Source organism: Natator depressus, chromosome 11 (assembly GCF_965152275.1).
Source record: "Natator depressus isolate rNatDep1 chromosome 11, rNatDep2.hap1, whole genome shotgun sequence".
NCBI classification, from domain to species: Eukaryota; Metazoa; Chordata; order Testudines; family Cheloniidae; genus Natator; species Natator depressus.
Window position 1 is genome coordinate 22,987,579 of NC_134244.1, and position 24,310 is coordinate 23,011,888.

At 39.9% G+C, this 24,310-nt stretch overlaps 1 protein-coding gene across 1 annotated transcript in view; it reads left to right on the top strand.

The window, feature by feature from the left end:
* ARHGAP15 (Rho GTPase activating protein 15) overlaps nucleotides 1-24,310 on the top strand; it is a 465,551-nt gene that overhangs the window by 249,975 nt on the left and 191,266 nt on the right. The window contains exon 8 of the mRNA XM_074967296.1: nucleotides 1,715-1,841. Within this exon, the coding sequence (XP_074823397.1) occupies nucleotides 1,715-1,841 (127 nt within the window). The remainder of the gene's footprint in view (nucleotides 1-1,714; nucleotides 1,842-24,310) is intronic.

Below are 24,310 nucleotides of genomic sequence, written 5' to 3' on the forward strand. Positions count from 1 at the left end.
AATCTTCAATAGAACTCTTAATACATTTGAGCCTTTTATGCATTTTCATATTACTTATTCACAAGAATAGCACTAGCAAATAATATTCCTTTGTAACTGATTGCTGTTATTCTCCCAGGAAGGCTGGGGTTTTTCTTCTAGAAATAAGCAGGGCTGTATTTTCTGAAAACCATTTTTAATTACCCAACCCAATTCAGCCATAGTTTTTTCTTTTTTTCTTTTTGCTATACTCAGTATAAATTCCAAATCCCTTTTTTCTATCTATGCCTGATCCAAGAGCAGATTTCTTTTTATAGGACATTGACCCCTCTTGAATACTGCAAAATGTAGTAAGAAAAGTTATCTTTGTTTGCTGAATTTTCCAGGGGATTTTGCTGAAACTGAGTTGATGTTACCTGAAACTGGTCTATGTGAACATGGTCTATGTGACACATCCAAAAGGGTTAATTTGTACATGGCTACAGCTTCTTTAAAGAGCTATAAACAATGTAATACCTGAACGCTATAACCAGCCAAGGGAAGTTTGATATGAGGATGTATGTCTTCATACATTGTATTTCATTGGTCAAATATACTGTCACTTGATATACTATTGGAGCGTTTTGGGTGGAGTTTCTGTGGAAGCTCTTTCTTGCTTATGTTGTTCAGTTAAGCTCCCATAAATTCAGTTGTTGGGATTTTTTTTAACATGCCTCTAAGGGTGAAATCCTGGCTTTAAGGGGCTGAGCCTCTTTGGTGGGCAGTACAAAGAAATACATAAAGGTAGCTGCTCAGCTGAAGTAAATTATCATCATCAGTGGAAATATGACAGTTTATACCAGATGAGTGTCTGCCCCATGTTGTCCATGCAGGACAGTGGCATGTGCATGTTATCAAGTCAGCGTGGACTGAGGATTATACAAAGATGCAGCAACTGCTATCACTGTCTTCTCAGTGTATGTGCAATGTGCCCGAGGTACCACATGACCAGGATTCATCACCAAATTTGGTCTGCTGGTTAGATCATTAGCTTCCCTGGTTTGGGCCAGGTACCAACGGCGAGGGCAACGTGAACGCTGATCCATGCCCCCCACTATAACTATGAAAAGGTGCAACGTGCATTTCTCTTTAAAAATTCATCTGAGCTTGTGGGCACCAGAGTGATTACATCTCCATTTTGCCTTTTGGGGTGTTGAGTATTATCAGCTACAATAGCACCGCCCCTCTTGTTGTAAGAGACCAGTACCGTTCTGGTTGCTTTCCATATGGGTGAAGTAGGACAAGAGGGGGTCATTGAGTCCTCTCCTTCTCTCCACCTCCAAAATGCATGCAAATTGAATCCAATCCCACATTAGTGGTACTTGAAACTCAACAGTTACTGTAATTTCCAAGATAGGAAGCCAGACTATTTTAAACAAACTTCCTCTTTGCAATAATTCAGAAACACCCTTTGGAAACACATGCAGTGGGGAAATCATTTCAGTCACCAACATAAAAAATTAGGCCTTTTGTTTTCCAATTTAGCATCTGAAATTTATCTGAGAAATTAAAACCAACTGTAAGGGTTATAAAACAGCAGTCTTATGGTGAACAGGTTTTGTATTACACTTTCCTTAACTTAAATATTCATTATATCATCTGGTATAAGTGTCTATCCGTTTCTGATTCTATGAATGTTCTGTAATTTTGTACTTAATTGTTCCATATAATATTTAAAAAAAATCATTATTTCCAGCCAAAAGAACAGAGTTGTACACCAAGAAATCTGGAGTTCAAACTTCAAAGATCCTCTAGCAGTGAATTACTGAGCAGCTTAAGTACAGAGTCCAAAGAACCAAAGTCTGAACACAGAAGATCTCTAAGTAAGTTTTTTAAACTAAATAACGGTTTGTATAAGATAATTTGTTTTATGTATAAAATGTAATGAAACTAGGAACTTAATATTAGGGCCTATTTTTGCCCTTGTTGGGTAAATAACTTACGTCTAAGCAAAGGACAGTTTTTATCTGCAGGTATCTGAGTTGGGGGGACATTGTCTTCTAACCTAAATAAATTTCACATGAAGCAAAGACATATATCCAAGGTGTTTATTTTAAAAGTAAGAGACATGGATCCTATCCTAACATTCTATTACAATGACTTTATTTCTATTTCAGGAAAATAACTAATTTTGATAGAGGAATTTTATCTGATAGAAGTTTGTGCACTTCAGTTGTGTACCGAAAAAGGCAGATCCTTTGCTTCAGACAACTAGAAACATTACTATAATTTTATGAAAAAAACTAAATTCCAAAAGTCTGAAGTTTTACTTTATTTGCCTAGGATGATTATAACAGAAAATTCTCTGAAACCAGTGTTGATTTATTCTGCTCCAGATAATCTTTCTTTCTGAAATTGTATTGAGATGTTGATGATTTTGTGAGGACTAAAGGCACAGAGCTTTTTCATGGGTTCCTGATGCCATACACACCCTCAAAACTAGAATTGTTTCCCTTTTTCTATATGAGAGACATGTACTGATTCTAGGATAAACTCAGTTTCCCATGTGCCTTGAAATTCACACAAGTGGTGGAGCTGTGTGCAGGCACAGGAATTTGCCTGTGCATAACTCTCTGCAGGATCGGGGTATTAAATGTTAAGGTGATACAAGCCTTAGAAATACGACAGCTAGATGGATGGATGATTTATTCTCCTTGATAAATGGGTGTAAATATAGGTAACAACAGTGAGAATTACATATGTATATACAAAAGTAAATTCAGTTAACTCCCTCATTTTGAAACCTATAGCCATATTTGGTTTCTGTAGCTTGTCCAGTTGAATAGATTTGTTTTTCTCTTTTTAATAGAGTGTAAAGCAGCTTTGATTGTAGCATGTAAGAATGTTCTTATATATCTTTTATTATATTATTACATTGTATTCTTTGCTACACATTTTGAAAAAGGCTCAACAAGCCGTGAAACAGTCTAAGGGCCTGATTCTGTTTCAACTAGAGTTAATGGCAAAGTGCCTTACAACTGTCTCACCATTTGCTGACCTTTTTTGTTTTCATGGTATCATAATTCTTATATTTCACTCAACAATGATTTAAGAGACAGAACAGAAGAAACTGATCACCACCAATGACATAAACTTAGTCTACATTTCTATTTTAGACCTTAGAGAGTTGTGATTGGCCTCTTTCTTGTTAGAGGCTGTTTAAACAGTTTAAAAATTTGAAAGTATCTGGTGTGAAATCTCACCGAACTGAAGCTTATATTTAAATACTGTAGATTGCATTGCTTAAAAATATGTATCTGGATTTTTTTCCCCCATGAGATTAAGTAATTATTTGGAATTAGAAAAACCATAGTATTCACTTACTTATTAGCAGTCCAAGCACAAACTGTATTGTCAGTTTTCTGCCTTTGGCTTTCTGTGCCCTTAATGTTCACACAAGTATCGTCGCCAGAATTATTGGCAGCTAGAGCCAAAATTGCTTTAAAAAGGCATGAGAACTGGTAATGACACATTGTTAGCAGTTAACAGGTGGTCGTTTCATTGTCCAGTTTGACTGCAGAGCACAGAGAAGATATGTGCAGTATCTGCAGTAAGTGCACTTAGAAAGTTATTTCAAAGTTTAAACCGTTGTCATCTTTCTGTTACTTCCATTTTATTGATGACTGTCAGCAAAGTCAATTTTTTTTCTAAAAAAGGATTTTTAAAGTATGTTTATTTCTCAGCCTGACAGAAACCAAGAAATTGAAAGCTTAGGAAGACTCTTTGTGGGGAAGGAAGGCAACTGGTGTGAGCTAAAGTTTTACTGACACGGCCTGGAAAACTTTAATTACTATTCAGAGACAATTCAGATTAATCTGTAATTTTTTCTTTACATTTTAAATATAATGCTGGTAAAAAAGTGTCAAAGGTCTGGCACAAGATATTGAAAGTTTCTGCTTATTGATTGAGCAAGTATCGTGGGGACAACAATTATCTCGGGTTTCATCCAAAACTGTCCCACCAGTGTATGTCTCAGTTCAGATCTGAGGAGATCTCTAGGTGATGAGGAGTGAGAGTTAGGTTTCTATGCTCATTTAATCCTTAGTGCCTCTGTGGAGATTCCCAGAAATGGTGGCAATTAGCACTACTAATGATGATGGTTTTTGAGACTTGGACACCGATTCCAATTTGGAAAATCAGCAAACTCACTTTACGGAGTCCCCAGAACATTGGTCAGCTCAGTCATACAGATTTTCAGTCACCACTAACCTGGTCTGGATTAAATCCAATGACCTAATATCTACTTTTCTTCTTAAATTGATAGTTTGCAAAGTTTCCCTGTGTTGATATGGTGGCATTGATTAGGGTGACCAAACATCCCTTTTTTAAAAAGACAGTGCCATATTTAGGTCCTCCTGCTGGTGTCCTGACTTTTTCTTTAAAATGGGCAAATTGTCCCATATTTTCTGTCTCCCCCACCCCATCATTACTGGTGTATCCTGCTGCTGGCCGGATCCCTGCTTGTCAGCCGCCTGCCCACCAGCAGCGAGGGGAGTGTGCAGTGACTGCCGATGGGGGTGGGTGTGTAAGGCTGGTGGCATGGCGAAGATGCAGCGCGTGGGGCCAGGCACTCCCCCTGCTGGTCTGTCAGCGCAGCCCCCACTGTGTGCCAGCTCTTGGCCAGCAGGGCCCCAGCCCCCGTCCTGTTTCCAGCCAGTGCTAGCTGCGCACTCCGAGCTGCTGTGGCTGGTGAGTGTGGATAGGTGCCAGGCGGTGGCCAGTTATGTGTTGCCTCTGCTGTCCACCCATTGGCCCTTTATGAGCTCCCCCTCTCACTATCATCTCCCTGCTTTGCCTCTTCATCCCCGCAGCTCTTCCATATCCCCCTGGCGGGGCATGTCCCACTCCCAGTGCTGTGCTGAGAGCCAGCCCCTGGTCAGAGCGTTCAGCTCACCAGCAGCTTGCTGGGCCGGCTCCTTCCTTCCCTCACTGCCTCTGGCTGGGCCAGAGCCCTGGGAAAGCCGAAGACTCTGTGGCCCGGGGCACTGGCCAGGAGGAGGTGAGCCCTGGATGAACCAAAGGCACACACAGCGCTGGCACAGGGAAGTCTCTCTGCCCCTCATCTAAGCTCTGGAGTGGCAGGGGGAGGGGAGGAGGTCGGACGAGATGATCATAATGGTCCCTTCTGACCTTAGTATCTATGAATCTATGAAAGCAATTTCCAGCAAGTTCATGCCCTGAATCTTCAGGCTCCACAGCAACCCCCAGGGCAGAGGCTTAGCACCCTCTTCATCCGCCCCGGGTCCTGTCCCCAGGGAACGCGGGGCTGCTCCATCCCCTAGCACCCTCCTCTGCTGAGCCACCTCTCTGGCTGGGTTCGCTGCAGCCCCTGCAGTCAGATTCCCTGGGCCCTGGTGCACAATGCATCCTTAAGGCTTCACCCCTTCCTGCCCGTGCTGTAGCTGGGGACAGCTGGGTTATGTTGATGTCCAGCAGCAGCCTGGAGGTGTTAGCTGCCTTTTGACACTGTGCAGGCAGGAAGGGACAAGCTGCTTCCAGCCACATGGGGGGTGGGTGGGAGGGGAGAGAAGAGATGAGCTTTGTAAAGACATGGCCTAGGTCATTTCCCCGCCACCCCCCTGCCCCACAGCCTGCAGGTCCCTCCTGGGGGCCCAGCCAGGCATGGAGGGCGGAGAGCCCTGGGCAGGGAGGGTTGGGTTGGTCGGTCAGCCCTCCATGTGAAAGAGGTGTACAGGAATGGTGGGGGGGCGGGGTAGTGGGGTGTGTGTGTGTGTCATCTCTCCCCATATGAACCCTAGTCTTAAAGATAAGAAGGTAAATAAAAAGAATCCAATTACACAGTATTTCTTTTTAACCAGGGCTCAGTCAACTTGATGTTAATTTGAATGTTTGTACTGCATAGTTCTGCTTGATTGCTGTTGAACTCGCTTGAATACAAGTAATTTTACAGGTGTACCATATTCAGCATAGGGAAATATAGTCACCCTAGTATTCATAAACATTATCATTACAATCTAAGACCTCAATCCTGCCCTCTGATATGCAGGGATCCATTACCTTGTATTTTACAACAGTAGTCACTGCACAGCTTTAATTTATACAGCTACTACTTATGCAGTAGGGTAGCCTCTTGCCCTGTGTCAATGGTAATAGGAGCGCTCAGCCCAGTTGGAACACTTTTTGCATTAAAGCAAAATCCTGCACTCTGGGATCCTATACCTTTGGTGCAAGAAATTTGGCTAGCAACACCAGCACCCTTTAGTCAATGGCCCGGGTACAAACCCCGCCAGATTTTTTTTTAATTAGTGGGAATTTTTCATAATCTGTACATGATCATTCAGACCTCAGCCTTTTTCCTGAGACTGCCAACAGTTGTGCTAATTAGTGCCAGCTATAATGGTGCCTTCTGTGGTGTAGACACCTGTTCACTAGGAAATGGCCTGTGATCAGCAGGTTCATTTTACACTGGCACTGAACAGCCATTTTATGGTAACCATTTAAATTCACCACTAGTATGGGTTGGATTTGAACTGTCGATGCTTTAGATACCCCTATAGATAGATCTATAACTCATTTCTATTCTCCTAAATAATCATGCTCTCTAGAAAGTAGACTTTGTTTTGTGTGTTGTCAATTATAAATATTAACTTTTTGTCCACAGCCAATCAAAATCTCACTTTTTGCTCTGTAATAGGCTTAACATTTTTTGTGTTGCATATGGAGGTGGTGATTTTTGCATTTTGGTCCAAATCTCATGCTTTTTTCCCCAGTCATTAGTGATCTCTTGTGAATGAGGCAGGGCTTGAGTAGCTAGAAGCTTCTCTATTGATTGTAGGCTGGAATCCATTTTTTTCTTCCCTTTTCCAAATGGAAACAAACGGCTTCTCAGTAGGAAGAGTGCCCTTTGGCTACTATATCAATCTGAGGGCTGCTCTTGTCAAAATGCACAGTCACAAGCTTGATAATGCAGTACATTCCAAAAGCACTATATTTCCAACCTGTTCTCCATCATTTCCTTATGGCGTCACATTTACTCAGTTCATCACATTCTTATTAATATTTTACATTTCCTTGAAAGTGATGGAATTCTATTTTTATTACAAAAGCAACAAGAATAAATACTAATTGTTGTCAGTTATTTCCTTATGCAGTGGGAACAGTAATCTGTTCCTCAGTTTTAGGTTGCCAAGGCAAAATAATTAAATATTTTAGAAATTAAAAAGCAACCCTGTGATATTAGAAAAACCCAATTTGATCTCCTTGTTTGCTGTATACTGTATAAGAGCTTGAACTGACTGTATTATTTTTTATTGTTTCTACTTGTAATTTCCCCTTATCTTTAAAAATGTCCTTTTTCTGGTAAGCATCCTGTACCTTCTTAAAATCTAGGAGTTACTCATGCAATCACTCTGAATATTTTACATCTTTCTCTATATTTGGCTGTTATATTTGGAAGTCAATCCCACTTATAAAGGCATACCAGTTCCAAATGAGATGTAAAAAATGAAAGTCCAGAAGATTGCTGGTGCATTATTATTAGTATTGTTATTTATTATTACTGTAATGCAAATGTGTAGGGACATTAATCATCTCCTCCTGTGCAGGCAATAGTGGATGGATTTGCAGCAATGGGGTACTCAAATTGCAGTGGGGCAATAGACAGTAGTCATATCCATATTTTGGTACCAGCCTACCTTGCCATTGGCAATATTGAAATGCCAATAGTGATTCTGTGGGATGTAGCCTACTCCTTGCTCCCCTGGCTCATGAAGTTGTACATGGCCATTTTGGCAGCTCCAGGAAAAGATTCATATATCAGCTCAGAAAGTGCAGAAGGATTGCTGAATGTGCTTTTGACAGATTGAAGGGATGATGGTGGTGTTTATTCACTAAATCGGATCTCAGTGAGAAACATTTTGGTGTTTATAGCTGCCTGTTGTGTCCTGCATAGTATGTGTGAGACAAAAGCAGAAAAGCAGTTGCCAGAGTGGAGGGCAGATGGGGAGTAACAATCTGCTGATTTTGAGCGGCCAGAAACAAGGACTATTATAAGAGCCCAGTGTGGAGCTATGTGGTTGAGGGACGCTTTGAAAGAACATTTTAACAGTCTTCCATCCAACAGTGTTCTGTTCTGGAATGTTCTCTGGGCCAGCAGCTTTGGGTGCTGCTAGGAATTATTGCTGTTAATTTATAAATAAGTCTGGGTGTTTTCTTGAACCTATGTGCTTGGTGGACTTTTACAAGTATTGTTTGCTTTGACTACCACTATGCAGTCTGGAATATTTATCATGAACTAAAAAATTTGATTCTCCAAAACTAGAAATTTATTGAACAGAAAAAAAAAAAACCCTGCAGAAATTCAATGTGCAAAAAACCTCACAGGCAATGTTATACAAATTTTTAACATAAACTTAATGGGTGGCAATTTAAAAGTAGAAGGATGTAAATATTTCTATCTATTTGAATGTAGTCCATTGTGGGTACATCTATGCCCACCATCATTCTCACAGGTCAGTGTATGTGAAGCTGTGGTTCTCCTTGCTAGAGTGGTAAGGGTAATGATGCACTCTGTGAGGGCATGTAGTATGTTGTGGGGTTTGGGACCAGCAAACATGGAGTTCTCCAAGGGCTGCAAAGGATGGAGAGTCTGGGATTTTTGCCCCTGTAGGTCAATCAGGGTCTGCAGTATTTTGGTTTGCTGCCTAAGAAGACGCATTATGACCTGGTTCATTTCCTGCTCATTGTCCTGCTTGGAGTCCTGGGCCTTTTTCCTGTCCTCTCTGTCTTTCTCCATGATGTCAGTCATATTGGCTTGCAGGATCTTGTTGAACATATCCTCCCTAGTCCACTTCTTTTTCCTCCTCCTCTGGTTCAGGAGTTCTGTATCCATGGAAGAGGCACTCTTCAAAGGACACCATGCCAAAAACTGCTGATAAAGACAGACAGATGTATCATTGGTTTACAGACACAAGGAAGAGAGAAACATAAATGTCAAAACTCCCTTCTCTTATTCTCTTAAATATTTTTAATAAGAAATACTTATTGACACTTCAGCTTGGGTGCACCTCAGCCAAGCATCACTCTCCATCCCAGCCATGGTAAATATCACCCATCAGGGATGGAGGGGAAGGACTTTGTTGTTGATTGGAGCGATACAATTTTAATCCCTATTCCATCAGTATGAGTACAGGGCAATGACACTGAATATTGACACTATTTTCCACAGGTAGTGGTGATATTAGCTGATATCTTGCTCCTGAGGGTCACAAAGGCACAGTGAGCACAACTACTACTTGTGTCCCGCCTGGGCCTATGTACTGCTAGCCCATTTACTGCAATGGTGCCAGCCAAATTCATCACAGAGTGGTGTGGAAAAGTGTCCTACCACAGAAGAAGAAATAAAGCAGCCATCCCTGGAAACCTTCAGGAGAGAATTGCAAAGTATCTCCATGAAAGTTTTGTCACAATATGTCAGTAGGATAAAAGGGGCATCCCTATGAATATAAACAAACTGCTCCACGTGGTCTACCCCCCCAAACCCCCGTCCTGCTGCCACCTAACCCAATGGCTCTACTTCTGTTTGTTGTACCTCTAACTCTTCTTGTATGAGTAAAACAATAAAAGGTTGATACTTTGTTTTGTTAGCTTGGCAATGGGCCTTGCACCAACTTTGCATTTAAGGATTATAAGGAAAAATCTATGCAAACACTTAACCAAAGTCCCTTCCACTTCATCATCTCATCTGTGCTCTGCTGGTGGGAATGGCTAGACTGTGGTGTGTCTCAAATAGGGCTTGGCTCATGACATGGCTGGAGTCCCCTGCCAAATTTTCCCTCTTGTCCTTGTCCTCATCCTCATCTTCCTCTTTACTATTCATAGGAGGGGTCTTTTTCCTCAGGCTTCACCAAGGTATCCACAGTGGTCTGCAGAGTGCTTTTGGAGTCTACAGCAATATGGCACGCGGTGCTTGTAAAAGCACCAGGTCTGCAGCATAGCACCACATCTATTGTTGGCTTCCCCAGGCTTGCGCTATCCCTGGCTATGTTCTTTTGCTTTTACACATCACTGCTGTTGATCTCTGCCGTACCCCTTTGCCTGGAGCCCCCTGCAATCTGCTCATACATGTCCACATTTCTGTGGTTAGTCCGCAGCTGAGTTTGCAAAACTTATTCTCCACACAGGCCCAGGAGATCCAATATCTCCTGTTTACTCCAAGCAGAAGCATGTCTAGTGCATGGGTGTGGGCGGTTGGGCAGTTGCAGAGAACAAGGGGAGAGTTGCTAGGTGTGTTTGAAAGATGGGCAACGAGGACAAAGCATTTCAAAAACACGTTTGGCAGGGAAGATTAAAGGGCTGTAAGGTTTCTGGTCTCAATGAAGCCAGAGCATTAAGTTTAACAGTCACACATCACTGATTACTGACCTCTGACCAGATTTGATTGTGGTCTGAGGATCTGTACTTTGGTGATGAGACTGCTGCAAATTGGCTTGGCAAGTTCCACATCTGATAAGAAAAAGTGGAATTTAAAATAGTGACAAGCGCAGTCACTGTTTCAGGGAATGGGACATTGTGGGACAACTGTTGGAGGACTCTCGGAGTCGACACAAGTCATGCAGTGTCTACGTTCACCCTGTGTCAACTGCAGTAGGTCAACCATGGTTCTTCTCCATTTTGGGGAGGTGGTTTTACTGTGTTGCTGTCTAAAAGCAATAGATGTTTCTTGAATTTGAATGTTCTGCTGCTTTTTAATATGTCATTGTATTATTATTATTATTGCATCAGGTCATTTCTTGCACAATGATTTGTATTTACTTTTCTAAATCCTTCCAGAATGTATTATTTGGGTTTAATAGCATATTTTTAAATTGGGCATAACCAACTTCCATGTAAAAGTTTGGCAGAGAATTGCTGCATGTTCACTTAATTCATTTTTATTGAACCAAGTCCAGATTTTAAGTCAGGAAGAAGTTAGATATTAATCATATTTGAACAGGATCATTAAATTTTCCTTTACCTACTAGAACATCAGGGTCATTACAGAACCATGAAAAGTTAGCTCACTGATTAATCTTTACAATTACATAGAAGTGATCATTTTCATAGTACTTAAGAGTAGCTATTACCCATTATTTGAAGAGTATGTGGGTATATTACAATATAATATAATATATTATTATAGATGTGACCTGTGACTCATTGGTCTATTCGCTGACACACAACTCACTGTGAAGTTATTTGTTTGAGCTTGGATAATCTTTAATTGTTTCATGCTTCTCATACTCATTTGTGGGGCATACCAGTGAATAGCAAGATAGTGAGGTATTAATTACCTCATTATTAGGTAATTATCATTATTGCATACTTAATTTTTATGGAGAATTATAGCATAAAGGAAGGTATATTATACTGCCCACTACTTGAATGACAGTGATAGCTAATGTAAGTTAAAGAAAATCAATCAGAAATCTTCACTATAGATTATTATCTGGGTTTTTTTTTCTTCCTTCTCCTGCAACCACTTCTCATATTTGACTTTGAAAACCCAACGGTTTAGGCTGGGTTCTTGTTTCAGTGGACTAATCCCCTTTCATAAATCATGTTCAAGTGCTGAAATAATTTGCACATCATTTAAAGTGTATTTGCTTTGAAACATTCACCTCAAGCCCTTTTGTATATCCTTTCTCTCTAAAGATTTGTAGTATTTGTTTTGTTCTCTGAGGTATAAAGGACCTGGGTAAACTTTATTCCTGTTGTTTCAAGATTAGTGAAATAAAATACATATTTATTCAACTGGGACTGAAAGAAGCTTTAGTAAAGACGATCATACATATGACCCTTGGGAATGTTATTATACAAAATGTCTTAAAATCTCTTTAGATTTGTTCAAAACAGTATCGAAAGACTTAAGTTAAAAAAACCAGCTACACATGCATTTTTTACAAACATTTCTTCTGTGTTGCAAAGAAGATAGCCGCCATATATTTTTGTTAACAAAATAAATTCCTATTGATAGAGGAACAAAATTCATACAAGGGCAAGAAGCTATCAGGCATTGAACAAACAGTCTAACTTTGCATCCACTGAACTAAAATATACACTGTAATGACAGTTTTTATAGGATGCTACGTTTTGAAAAAAATGTGTAGAGCTAATTTAGCACAACCATATAATGTCTCCAGGAGAACCATGAAGAAATCATGAACAACATTTCCGAAATTTAAGTATTAGTGGAGGCAACTATGTTCCAAGACTTTCTGTATTCTCAATCAAATATTAACTTGTTTGGAGCTGGATAAAAATATTTGCTTCTACTATACTGCTTTCAAACCCCATTATCAAACATTGGTTGCTCCAACTTGGTGCAGTCTTTGCAAGCCTCACAAAGTGAACTCTGATGCATTTTCTAAGGTGGATCTTGATTTCTTTTTGCATACTATGGTGGATCATAATATTTTGTGGTACCTTCCAGAAACACATCATCCCTCTCAGCCATGCATCATCATTTGCATCATTTTCTATATCCATTCCCCACTATGAAAGAACATATTTTCATTCTTTTACTGGTAGATGCTAAAATGAGCCATGAATTTTCACTAGTACTAGAAATATCTTCCACTACTGAAACTTTGTCTTCCCCACCCATTCAGCCACAACTAAGAAAACGGAGAACTGGAATGACTTATTGAACTTTGTTTTATGAAAAGGCACCAGTAAAGGTAGTCTGTCACCACTTCTGTTTGCCGTAATTCTGAAATCCCTTGTAATGATTATTAAAATGACTATCCCAATGGCAATGCCAGCAAAACTGATTCTCAGATGGCATTGTATTCAGAGGTTTCTCTGCTATTTATAACTAATCCAAATACAATCCTCCTGGTATTTTGGAAGGAATGTAATAGAAATAAGAAGGTTTTTAGGTTATAAAAGTCTAAATTAAACTAAATTAGAGAGACTGTAAATCAGGCTCTAAGATGCAGATAGGGATTACTTACTGGTTAGGTTCACCTTTTTTCCTGATAGATAAATCATTTAAATGTTTATACCTTCCAGGTTGGAGGATGCATTTCATTTAAATTATGACCCTTTAAACATTTAAAGAAGGACTTTATGGATGGAAGCACATTACTGTCTCTTGGATTGGGTGTATTAACACTTTAAAAATGAATGTGCTTCCCAGGACCTCCTATTTGTTCCACCAGCTGCCTGCTGACATGCCAGATAAACAGTTTAAGGACAAGCATGTTAAAGAAGCATGTACAGTTGTAGCACCTAAAAACTTACACTAGTCTGAAATACTGTACCCAGGGATGTCCCCTATCTTTAAATTGGGAATTCCATTAGAACCAGTGCACTCTTTCAAACTGTAAGGGGGTGCCAACTGTATATAATTGTGATTTATATGAACCTCAGGAAAAAGCCTCCCTGCCAGGAAGATCAAAGGATGGAGGAAGTCAGGTGCTTAATTAAGGTCAGACTATGACGGGCCCTTATGTGGATATGCCGAGGGAGAGCATCAAGAGCTTTGCCCTCTGCATGGCTTTCACAAGGGCCTCTCAGAATCACATTCGCTGCATCCGTGAAGACAGCCAGACCTGATCCCTCCATGTGCAGCTGCAGGACCAGTGGAGAGTTGGAGCTATTGCTCCACACTCCACGGCACAAGTCCACAGACGAGAGGGTTCCTATGGTGCGGCTTGTACAATCTGCCTGTGCACAGATGGGATTGTGTCTCCCTGAGCTCCGCAAGAACAAAGCATCTCTGCTTCCTCCTGCTTGGGCAGGTGCTAAATTCCACAGTTTGGCCTTTACTGTTTTCCAGGTTCCCAGGAAATGTGAAAGGAAAAGGTTCAGTGAGGTGGCTTTGAATAATGTTTCCTAAAAGACCATTGTAAATTGTGAACAATTTTTATTCCATTATAAACACAAGGGGTGATATCCTGGCTTCATTGACATCAATGGAAGTTTGGCCATTGTCTTCACTGGGGCCAGGATTTCACCCAAGTTGCATTCAACTCTATTATTGTTATTGAAAAGTTGAGCAGGGACAAAAATAAAACATAGTGGCCTTTTATGCATTCTGGGTCCTTTGCATCATTCAAGTGATGCAGTGCAGCCCTAAATCTATCCTGACTGGCCAGTTGAGCTGGGTTTATAGCTCTTTGCATTACTGAAGTTGAAGCTTACTGGTAAATCTGGCCCATGGCTCACTGGAAGTCCAGCTACTCCAAAAGTGAGCGCAAACTCTGCCATTATTCCAATCTATCACATTAAAATAAGATTCCGTCTTCTATTAAAGTTAGTGGATGCAACAATTCGATGTTATGATTTTAATTACATGCCATTTAAATGATGTGAAAATGCAAGATTCTTAGGAGCTGTGCAACATGGTGTCAAATAACATTTACCATAAATAAATATCAAAACAGTTTATAATTCTCGTATGTGCTGATGGATTATGCACTCACACAATCACTGGTAGGGAAAAAGCCTTAGGAATAATCATGGGTAACTTAATGAAGATGTCTTGTCTACCCCACAGAAGCAGTTTAAAAAGCAAATAGATATGAATCTCTACTAAGTAAGCCTGTTTACATAAAATAATTGCCTTCTACTGAAAGAAGCTTAAGCTACAGTAACAGGAGTCATACCCAGTGATGCCTTAGGAACGCGGGGAGAAGATAACCAAAGACTGTGGCATTTGAAGTCAGTTGGAGAGGGGTGAGAGTGAGGAGCTGACTATCCATTCCCATGTAAATTGACTTTGGGATAACAAATTGGTATTATTAGCCAATGTTAACCAAATCTGTACTTGCATTTTTCCCTTTAGTGAAAAATCTGTGCAGTCTGTTCCTGACTGGGAAATGAGTTTCTGTATTTTTTCTCTGAGTTGGGTGATTTCACACTAAAGATGAAAATGATGACACTGTATGATAGCTTAAAAATTCATACACTTCTTCATAGGATGCTCGATAAGTCTATTCATGAAAGTCAATGGGGACTTTTCCATTTATTTCTATATTAACCAAAATTAAAGCCAGGTGCAAATTGGATAGAGAAATGTACTGAAAAAAATACATGGTCTTGAGAGGTCCTTCATTTTGATTGGTAAATGCTGTGGTGCTCTCCAGGCACAACATCAAAGAGTGGGAATTCTAATTTCCAGTTGAACCCTTGCTATGAATATAGTAGTATGGCAAAAGTGACACCATTGACAAGTTTAAACCCTACAAACCAACTGAGAATCAGACAGAGAAATACTAAGTCACCTTTTAGAAATTTAGATTTCTGGATTCAGACACTGGGGAAATGAAGCTGAGAATCAATAAAATGGTCAGATTTGAGGGGAGAGGAGGGTAATGAGTGGACAAGCTTAAGGAGCAAAGAGTTGAGAGGCAAGGGAGGAGAAATCAGATGGGGGAGGCAGAAGCACAGTTGGCTTGCTGTATTATTTGTATTATTTGCCTCCCTCTAGAGAATGGTATCAGATATTCCCACTGGAAGAATTAGGATGCCAGACTAGATGTATCAATGGTCTCATCTGGTATGACATTTTTTTCTGAGTCATTTAGGAATGGTAAAATGTAGAGTAGGAAAGCGAGCTATTATTGAAGTGTTTTCTCTCATTAATGGGAAGGACAGGATACCCGAATGAAAAATGTTCTTCAACACTAACCTTTTCTCCCTTCTGGTTATTCGTACCGAAAACTCCGTTAGAAATAAAGAAGTGTACTTTTCTGAAACAATTCTTCAATGTTGAATGAATCAGGGGTACATAGTTTGTCCCTACCCAAGTTTTAGGTTATTCATAGAAATAAAGCTTTCATATTCTGAGAATAAATAGTCACAATATCTTTGAAAATCTCAGATAATAGTACCATGAATTTGGACAGTAAGGCTTCAGAAGATTAAGGCCTCTGATTTCTGCTTTACTTATTCATTGTAAGCTTGGAAGATTTCAGATATCAAGCACATATTGAGTTTTATTGCTTGATAGCCTAATTGCATTTGTATTATCTTTCTCCTTAATAATATTTTCTTTCTCTGTGTTGGATTTCATCCAAGTCTTGTACTTCCATGAAGTAGTTTTCTGGAAAATGTTTTGCTTAAACTTTGATGCTTAACTACTTAACACATGAATGTTGTCATAAGGTGCTGTTTCCTGATAATAGAATTTCCATTCTACAGTACTTTTGCTTACATATATTAGAGCTCTTGAAATAAGGCTTTTTGTGCACAAGATAAGCTTTGGATAAGCATCTCAAGTTTTGGGTGCTTATCTGAACCATATCCAAACTCTAAAGCTTGTCCTTCATTAGTTGTTTTGCTTCTCACTTTAAAGGCTAAATTATGCCATTCGGTATGTTTTTATATAGATTAAATCCTGCTTCAGTTTATCAACTGGGGTGTTGATTTTAAAGCTAAAACCATTCTCCTTTAGGCCAGGTCTACAGTTGGGATTTGCCCCAGTTTTAGCCATGGTAGGACAGGCATCACTGTAACTGCAGCAGTATAAACCCCAAGTGTAGTCAGAGTAAGCCTCTTTAAACTACACGTTGCACCAATTTAGCTTGCCCTTGTTTCAAGGAAGGATAAAATACACAGTGTCAATTGCGATTTATAGTGGTTTACCCATTTGCACTAGCAATTTGCACCAGTTCAGCTATACTGGCAGCTGGACGCTGACGGCTGAAAGCCCCAGTGTAGACAAGGTCTTACATTCAGAAATGGCTCCTTCATCCACTAGAGATATGTACAGGGTACAGGAAGCCCTCCACAGCACACTCACAGGGGCACCAGGCGTGGTCGGAAAATCCAGGGCAGCAAGGGCTACTGGCAGTGTTAGTGCTCCCAAAGGGAGTATTCGGAGAAAGGTGACAGTTGAATCATGCCTTCCTCCCCTACGTCTGTGTATCAAGATGGCTTTGTCATGCAAATTCTGTTTACTTCCTTTGAGCAGTTAGAGCAAGTAGTGCCCTCCCTGTGCTCCTCTCCTGTGGCTAGAAGCATTGGGCTACATTCTCTGAGCCCTAGTGACACAAAGGAACCAGTATCTGGCTGCAGCTGCCCATCTGAGAACTGGCATAAAGCCAGCAAAGCTGACTTCTACACCAGCTGCCATTCTCACCTCAGCATAAGGAGCATCTCATGGGAGAGAGGAGATGTGTTGGCATAAGGTAGGGATAGGTCACAGTGCAGCTTCTGTGCCATTTCTCAGCTGGCTTGTAGTCCATTATGGCTTGCTCGAACCCTCAATGAAGTCAGTGGAAACACTCCCTTGGGAAGGCGTGCGATGGAAGCAGGCCCTTTGGGATCATGCAAGTTGGCCTAAGAATCAAGGAGCCATAACCAGCTTCCTCATGCAGTTCCTCCTCTCTTTTTCTCCTTCTCCCTGCCACCCACAAACAACATACAAACACCACACAAGAAACAATCCAACCCACAGTCTGTTTTACACCTTTCCCCCCTACCCAGTGTAGAACAGACTCGTAGAAGAACCAAAACTGAGCCCATAAACTTTCCCTTCCTTTGTTTTTAGTTTGTGTGCTTATTTCACATAGCTCCTAAAACACCTTCATTACAGACCTTTTTCCTTTGTGCAAATTCTTCAACACTAAGCCATGGTCTACACCTCAGAGGTAGGTCAATGTAAGGAAGCTTACATACTCCTTTTCTTTTTGCTAACACTGTAAGCGTCTCCCCCAAAATGTTGCGACCCTCCAATGTAACTTGTTTGCTATGCCAACTTAATAACTCCACTTTCATGAGAGGTATAGCTCCTAGGTTGACATAGTTAGGTCAATGCAGTGTCAGTGTAGACTCTGCATGGCTTACATCAACTGTTGCTGCCCCACACTGACAGTTAGGTTGGTGCAAGCGCTCCTGATGAGGACGTGCACCGCCGACACAAGGAGTGTCATGTGGATCTGCAAACATGATTTAATTACTGTGGTGGCTGTAAGTCGATGTAACTTAGGTTGACATAATTTTGTAATGAAGAATTACCTAAGGAACTGTCTTGTAAAAAAAGTCTGTAAGTGTTTGAATGTTTCTAAATTCAATTGTATTTTAATCAATAAATGTATATAACTTGGATCAGAAAAGTAAAGTGAAGCTCGTGGTAAAGATCAGTCTGTCTAGGACCTCTGCAATCTGTGAAAATAAATGTAGGAAACTATTACAAGAGCTTTTGTTTAAGGAAAGAAGTAAAATTACTTCTTTAGCATATGAAATTATTCTCTTTAAAAAAAACCTTTGTTCAATTACACTTAGTAATGATTTACTTGTGGTAGAGATAACTTAATAAAATAGAAAAGACACAAATTTAATAATAAAAAATGTTTGTATAGAAAATGGAGCTCAGCTCTTTGATTGGCTATTCCTTGATTACCTTCAAGACAATGGGTGTGGGTCTTCTTCACAAGAAATTCCATTTGCCTTTTTATTCAAACCCTGCTGCTGACTTCTTATTTAAAATACAAACACACATATCTTGGCATTTGCTGTTTCCTGGTATGCTAACATTCCTTAGTATTCAAATAATAAATTTTAATATGAATAATACCATGTGTCTTTAGCTATTCATTGGAAGGAAACATTATCATCTTGTTGGTTCTTATAACATATGTTATATGTAGTATAGGTCAAATCCAGTCCTTTACTGTATGGCTTGCGCTAATAAGCTCATTTTGGGTCTAGAAAAAAATAAGGTTATACACATGGTGGTACAACTGGGTGAATAATGTGAAGAATTGATATTCTATTGATATCCCATCACATTTCTAAATGCATTTAATTCATCCCCTTTGTGTTCACTTTGAGCAATGGAGCACTATTGACAAAAAATCAGTGAAGAATGATTTTCATTGATAATATTCCTTCAGAATGGCCCCAGTTCAGCAGGGTACTTAATCACATGCCTAGCTTCCAGACCAGAAGAAGAACTCTGTGTAAGCTCAAATGCTTGTCCCTCTCACCAACAGAAGTTGGTTGAGTAAAAGAAATTACCTCACCCACCTTCTCTCTTTAATACCCTGGGACCAACACAGTTGCAACAACGCTGCATGTATCTTTAAATATCTGAGTAATCCCACTGAAGTCATGTATGGCATCTAGATAGATACAAGGAGTACCAAATCCTTCCTGGCCTCTGCAGGTGGTTAGTTTGTGCCCCAAAGCATGAGATCCACTTATCTTTAATAACACATCTTACAATAAATTACAGATAATATCCTAAAATTGAAAATGCATGGAGAGACTGCAGCATCCATGTGTCACAATTCAGGGCTACTGCACCTATATTGCCCTTCCATGGTCCAACAAGGGCACCCACTTTAGGCTTCCAGCTCTCAGTGTCATCACCTCTATTGTGAAAAGGTGTACATCTCTCTCCACGGTGAGCTGGGTTTCTCCAGGCTGCATAGTTCCCTGCCTACACTGTGAGTTTCCCAGTAAACCAGACTGCCTAGAAAGGTCAGTGTTTGTACTTTGCTTTCTCCGCAGAGGCTATGAACAGTTGTAATTGACAATTTATACCCTCTTTCTAAGTGTGCACATTTATTCTTCACATGAAAGCATTAGAAAAAACATTTTTAAACAAATAAAATAAAATGCATACATGCTGATAAGCTTATCCCAGACCACCCCCACTCCAACAAGGACCCTGATAGGTGATCAGTCCTTCAGTCCCCCACACAGAGTTTTTTCTGTCGTCACAAGTTCATCACTGCTTTAGCTCAGGACAAGAATCTTCATTCTTGACTTTATACAGCATGGGCCTTTGATTTTTGCCCTCAAGTAACAGGTGATCAGCAGACAATGGTTATCTCCCCAGTGTATAGCTTTGAAAGGTTGGGTCCAGAGGTGAGAATTTGCATTCCACCCCCCCCCCCCAGATATTCCCTAGAAAACCCACTTAACTTTTGTTCATTCCAAAATTCCTCCTTGTCTGGCATATTGTTTAAAATAGTCATAACTTTATGAAGCTCATAAGTTGCCAAAGTTTGTTTGGCTCTTGGGTCCGTCCCCTCCGTCACCCCCGTTCCCTCCCCCCGCAAGAAGTTACATGCGATCCCACAATAACACATAAACTTTGTGTTTAATACAAAGATACTTAAACTTAATTCAATATGTTGGTTTTTTTCAAGGATATTGCAGGAAATTGCCCTATCTGTCAGACCAGGCACATCCCCGTTAAAGTCAGTGGGGCTCTGTGTGATTACAGCAGTCCACTTGTGTATTGCCATTGAATACGGACCCATGTAACTCATCAGACCATTCAACTGAGCAATTTAATTTAAATTATAAATATTCACAATCAATCAATAGAGCAAAAATTTGAAAAGGTATTTATTAAGTGAATTCATACAACGGCTGCATCAATATCTGCTCACACCTATTCTACAACCAGAAAAAAAAACATGCTAAATTCTTTCAATACATTTTTTTGTTGTGAATTATCTTCTCAACGCTGTGATAATGTTAGCCAGTTCCTGGTTCACTCTTCTCTGCTCTTTTTTGGGGAAGCATGTCCCTGCTTGTTACTTCTTGAGAATTCTACATACAAAAAAGCCTTATTCAAATCATTTTCACATTCTACGTTTAAGATATTCATAGATTATAAGGGCAGAGGGGACCACTGTGATCATCTAGTCTCACCTCCTGTATAACACAGACCATGGGTTTTCCCTGTATTAATTTTTCTATGAACTAGAGCATATCTTTTAGAAAAACAATCCAATCTTGATTTAAAAATTGCCGGTGATGCCTTGCTACGTTGCTCCAATGGTATTACCCTCACTGTAAAAAATTTGCTACAGGTGAACTTTGAAAAACATATTTTGGTCAAATACTACTCGGCTTTTCCACTGCAGATATTAAGGTGCTTTACAAAGGCATTTTATAGATGGGAAAATGGAGGCACAGAGACTGAAATTGACTTGGGTGAGGCCACCCAGCAGGCTAGTGGCAGAACCAATAATATAATCCTGGTCTCCTAAATCCAACTCCAGTGAAATTGTTGAATGTTTGTTTCTGTTTTTCTGGGAATTTTATACCGTATGCTGCTCTGTTGCTTTCACTATAGAGAAGCGCACTGAAGGAAAAAAAATGTACTCCATTGTGTTTCTGAGTTTTGTGATAGTTTATCACAAGCGCATTCTTCACCAGAAGAAATATGGTTTGAATGCTCATTGCTGTTATGTGCTGAAAAAGATGCTTTTCAGGGTATTACTTTATCTTATTCATCAAGGGTGAAAGACAAAATTTAAGCTAGGTGCTGTGGTGGCTGTGCAGGTGCTCTGCTGCTGGAGGGGCCACATAGGAGCACCTGCACACCCGATACGTGAGACAGAAAAAAGCTATCTCAGAAGGCTGCAATCAGCACAGACCAAGGGAGTTGCCATAGAGCCATGTTTCTGCAGCTCCGGTGACCCCCGTACTCTCTGCCAGTGGCACAAAGAGGAGGCGACCTCTATTTGAGCCCATAAGCCATAATAGATGCTGTAGTCAGACGGCGCAGGAGTCCTGCACCCTGGCACTGGCATGCAGGAACCAAAATCACCTGCCCAACTGTTCCATGCTCCACCTGCATGGAGCCTGAATACTCTGGCTTTGTGTGAATGGAGCGGGTTTCACCCCAGTGACACATTTTTCACGTTACATTAACATAAGCCAGTCACACTATATGAATAAAACAGATTCACTGATTTCTGGCATTGTGATTTGTATACTTAAAATAAATGTAATGTATACACAACATAATGGCATTGTTAAGATGGTGACAGTAACAAAATGCAATCAGTTTTCTGAAATACTACATTATTTTTCCTCCCTATAAAAGCTACAAACAACGAATGCAAAATCTATGAGTGTAGCTTCAGTTCATAATGTAAACTTACAGCGAAACTAATATGTACCTTCAATTTATTTCCATTTATTTTAGCAGATTTGACAAACACAAAAATTTTAGAAGCATAAGAGTTTGATGCAGAAATATGAATTATATAGTCATTTTATTGCATCTTTACTGCTAATGACATGGATTTCATGAAGTATAAGGACAGTATTGGGCACTTAAGTTATAAGGCTGTCATATTACAGCAAAATTATATGTGCTACATAATCACTGTTTTCTTTGTCCTATTATTTATTTCTGAGTTTGTTGCATAAATATTTACTATAACAAATCTACTTGGTTGTTTCAAACACCTGTTTTAAACACAATTTAAACACATTGAATGTAATTTAAGTTCATGCATTTAGGCCTATCATGCCCTTACACAGTAGAAATATCTTCAAGAAATCCCTCTAGCCTCTTCTGGCTATCATCTGCTGCTGCACAGTTTTCAGATCCATGCAACCTGTTCACAAAAAACACAACTCTAAGGTCTCAGGGAAGAGGAGGGGATTAGGGGTCAGAACTCCTGCTTTCTATCTTTTTCTCTGCCACTGGCTTTCTGGGTTCCTGTAAAGCAGACCACTTATCTTCTCCATGTCTTAATTTACCTATTTTCAAACAGGATATAATAATAATAATAACTACTTATTCCATAGGAATTGTGGGAGGCTGAAATAATCAGATGAAGGGTGCTATACAACCATGAAGGGTGAGATTGTACCTCTTACTGTAGTGAGTACATAAATTAAGGAGACCCTCAAAAGATTTTGTATTCCTTGTGGAAGGAACAGGTAAAGTGTTGCCTTGGCCGAAGTGTTATAAATTCCAACACAATGAACTGAAAATCTATGCCCTGATTATACAGTACTGTATCACTGTTAGACTCACATTTCCAGTATCCAAGGAATTATGGGACATTTTCTCTATGCTCGCATTTAGTATCTTACATTCAGCACAGTCCTGCAAGGTGCTAAGCATGCTGGCCCTAATTCTGCAAAGCACTTGAGCAAGTGATTAGCTTGAAGCATATGAATATTCCCAGTGAAGCCAATGGATCTACTCACACGCTTAAAGTTAAGCACATGCTTAATTGTTTCTCAGGACTGGGACCAAAGTGCTCAGTACCTTGAAGGACTAAGCTTGTGGCTCTTATTAGTGAAATAATGGCCTGTGTAAGTGTATTGGGAAGAAGTTAGTGAAATATTGACCTGTATAAGTATTGTTCTCATAGCACAAATCAGCTTTACCTTACAGGAAATGTTCAAGATTATTAAAGAAAGCACAGCACACACTGTTGTATTGTTTTAATTTCAGCAATAAATCTCAATGAAAGAGAAACTAGCAATGCTAAAGTATTTGCATTGTTTAGTGCCTTAACTTCTCCCGCTGGTGCCATTCATTCCTTCTGAACCCTTTCTTTTTGAGTGCATTACATACAATAATTTTGGGACTTATGATAAACAGATAGGCACTGTTATAATGTATTACAGTTAGGAAGAGGCACTTGAAAGAAATTGGTTTTGCTATACACATGATGTGAAACAATCAATAGTGCTTTAGTCTGACAAGCACTGTCAATATCCATTGTCACAGTCCAGAAAGTCGTTAATGGATAGTTCTTCAAAAACCAATGCTTTCAACACAGGTTCAAAGTACTCAAATATACTGTATTTGGCAGGAATTAATCATAGGTAAACCCTTGGGATTTTGTATAAATGTTTTGTAAATTGAGAGTGAAATAAAAGTCATTGGGAGGAAGGTAGGATCATATTGTCTAGTGTGGGGATATAGGGGTAAACCATGTCAATAAAATCATTCAGCCATACAGGGAAATTTAGAAAATGTTAAACCTGTTCCTTTCTGGGTCATACAGGCCTTGTCCAAAGCATTGCTCCTCAAAAATTAGACTGCTGGAAATGTACTGTCTGGTTGCAGGGTTTGTATTTAATATTCTCTCACCACATTCACACAAAGTAATCACACATGCAATCATGGTCCTAATTCTGAAAGGATCGGTGTCTTTTCTGGTTCATTTAACTGCATCTGCACCATGTTTCTGGATAAAGGTTTTGGAAACCTTTCCCCCCTGAAATTTCAAGCCTGATCCACCATACTTACATGATGCCTAATCTGTAAACTACCAAAACAGACCAGATGGCCACTCTTGGTGGCTCTGTTTTCTGGGAGACTCCCATATACTGTCCAAGTGTAAGATCTGCATTTAAAGGCAGATCTCAAAAATAGAGAAATAAAGTTTAAATTGTTGATGAAGGAGCAAGCCCAAAGACCAGCCTCCAGTACCGGCTTAGAGAATCCTGCATACATTGGCCTCCAAGCACTCTTAGGCTATGTCTGTACTACACCCACTGACAGTGGCTTATAGAGCATGTGCACACACTAATGAAAAAAAGCTGTGTCCACGCTGTAACATGTAAC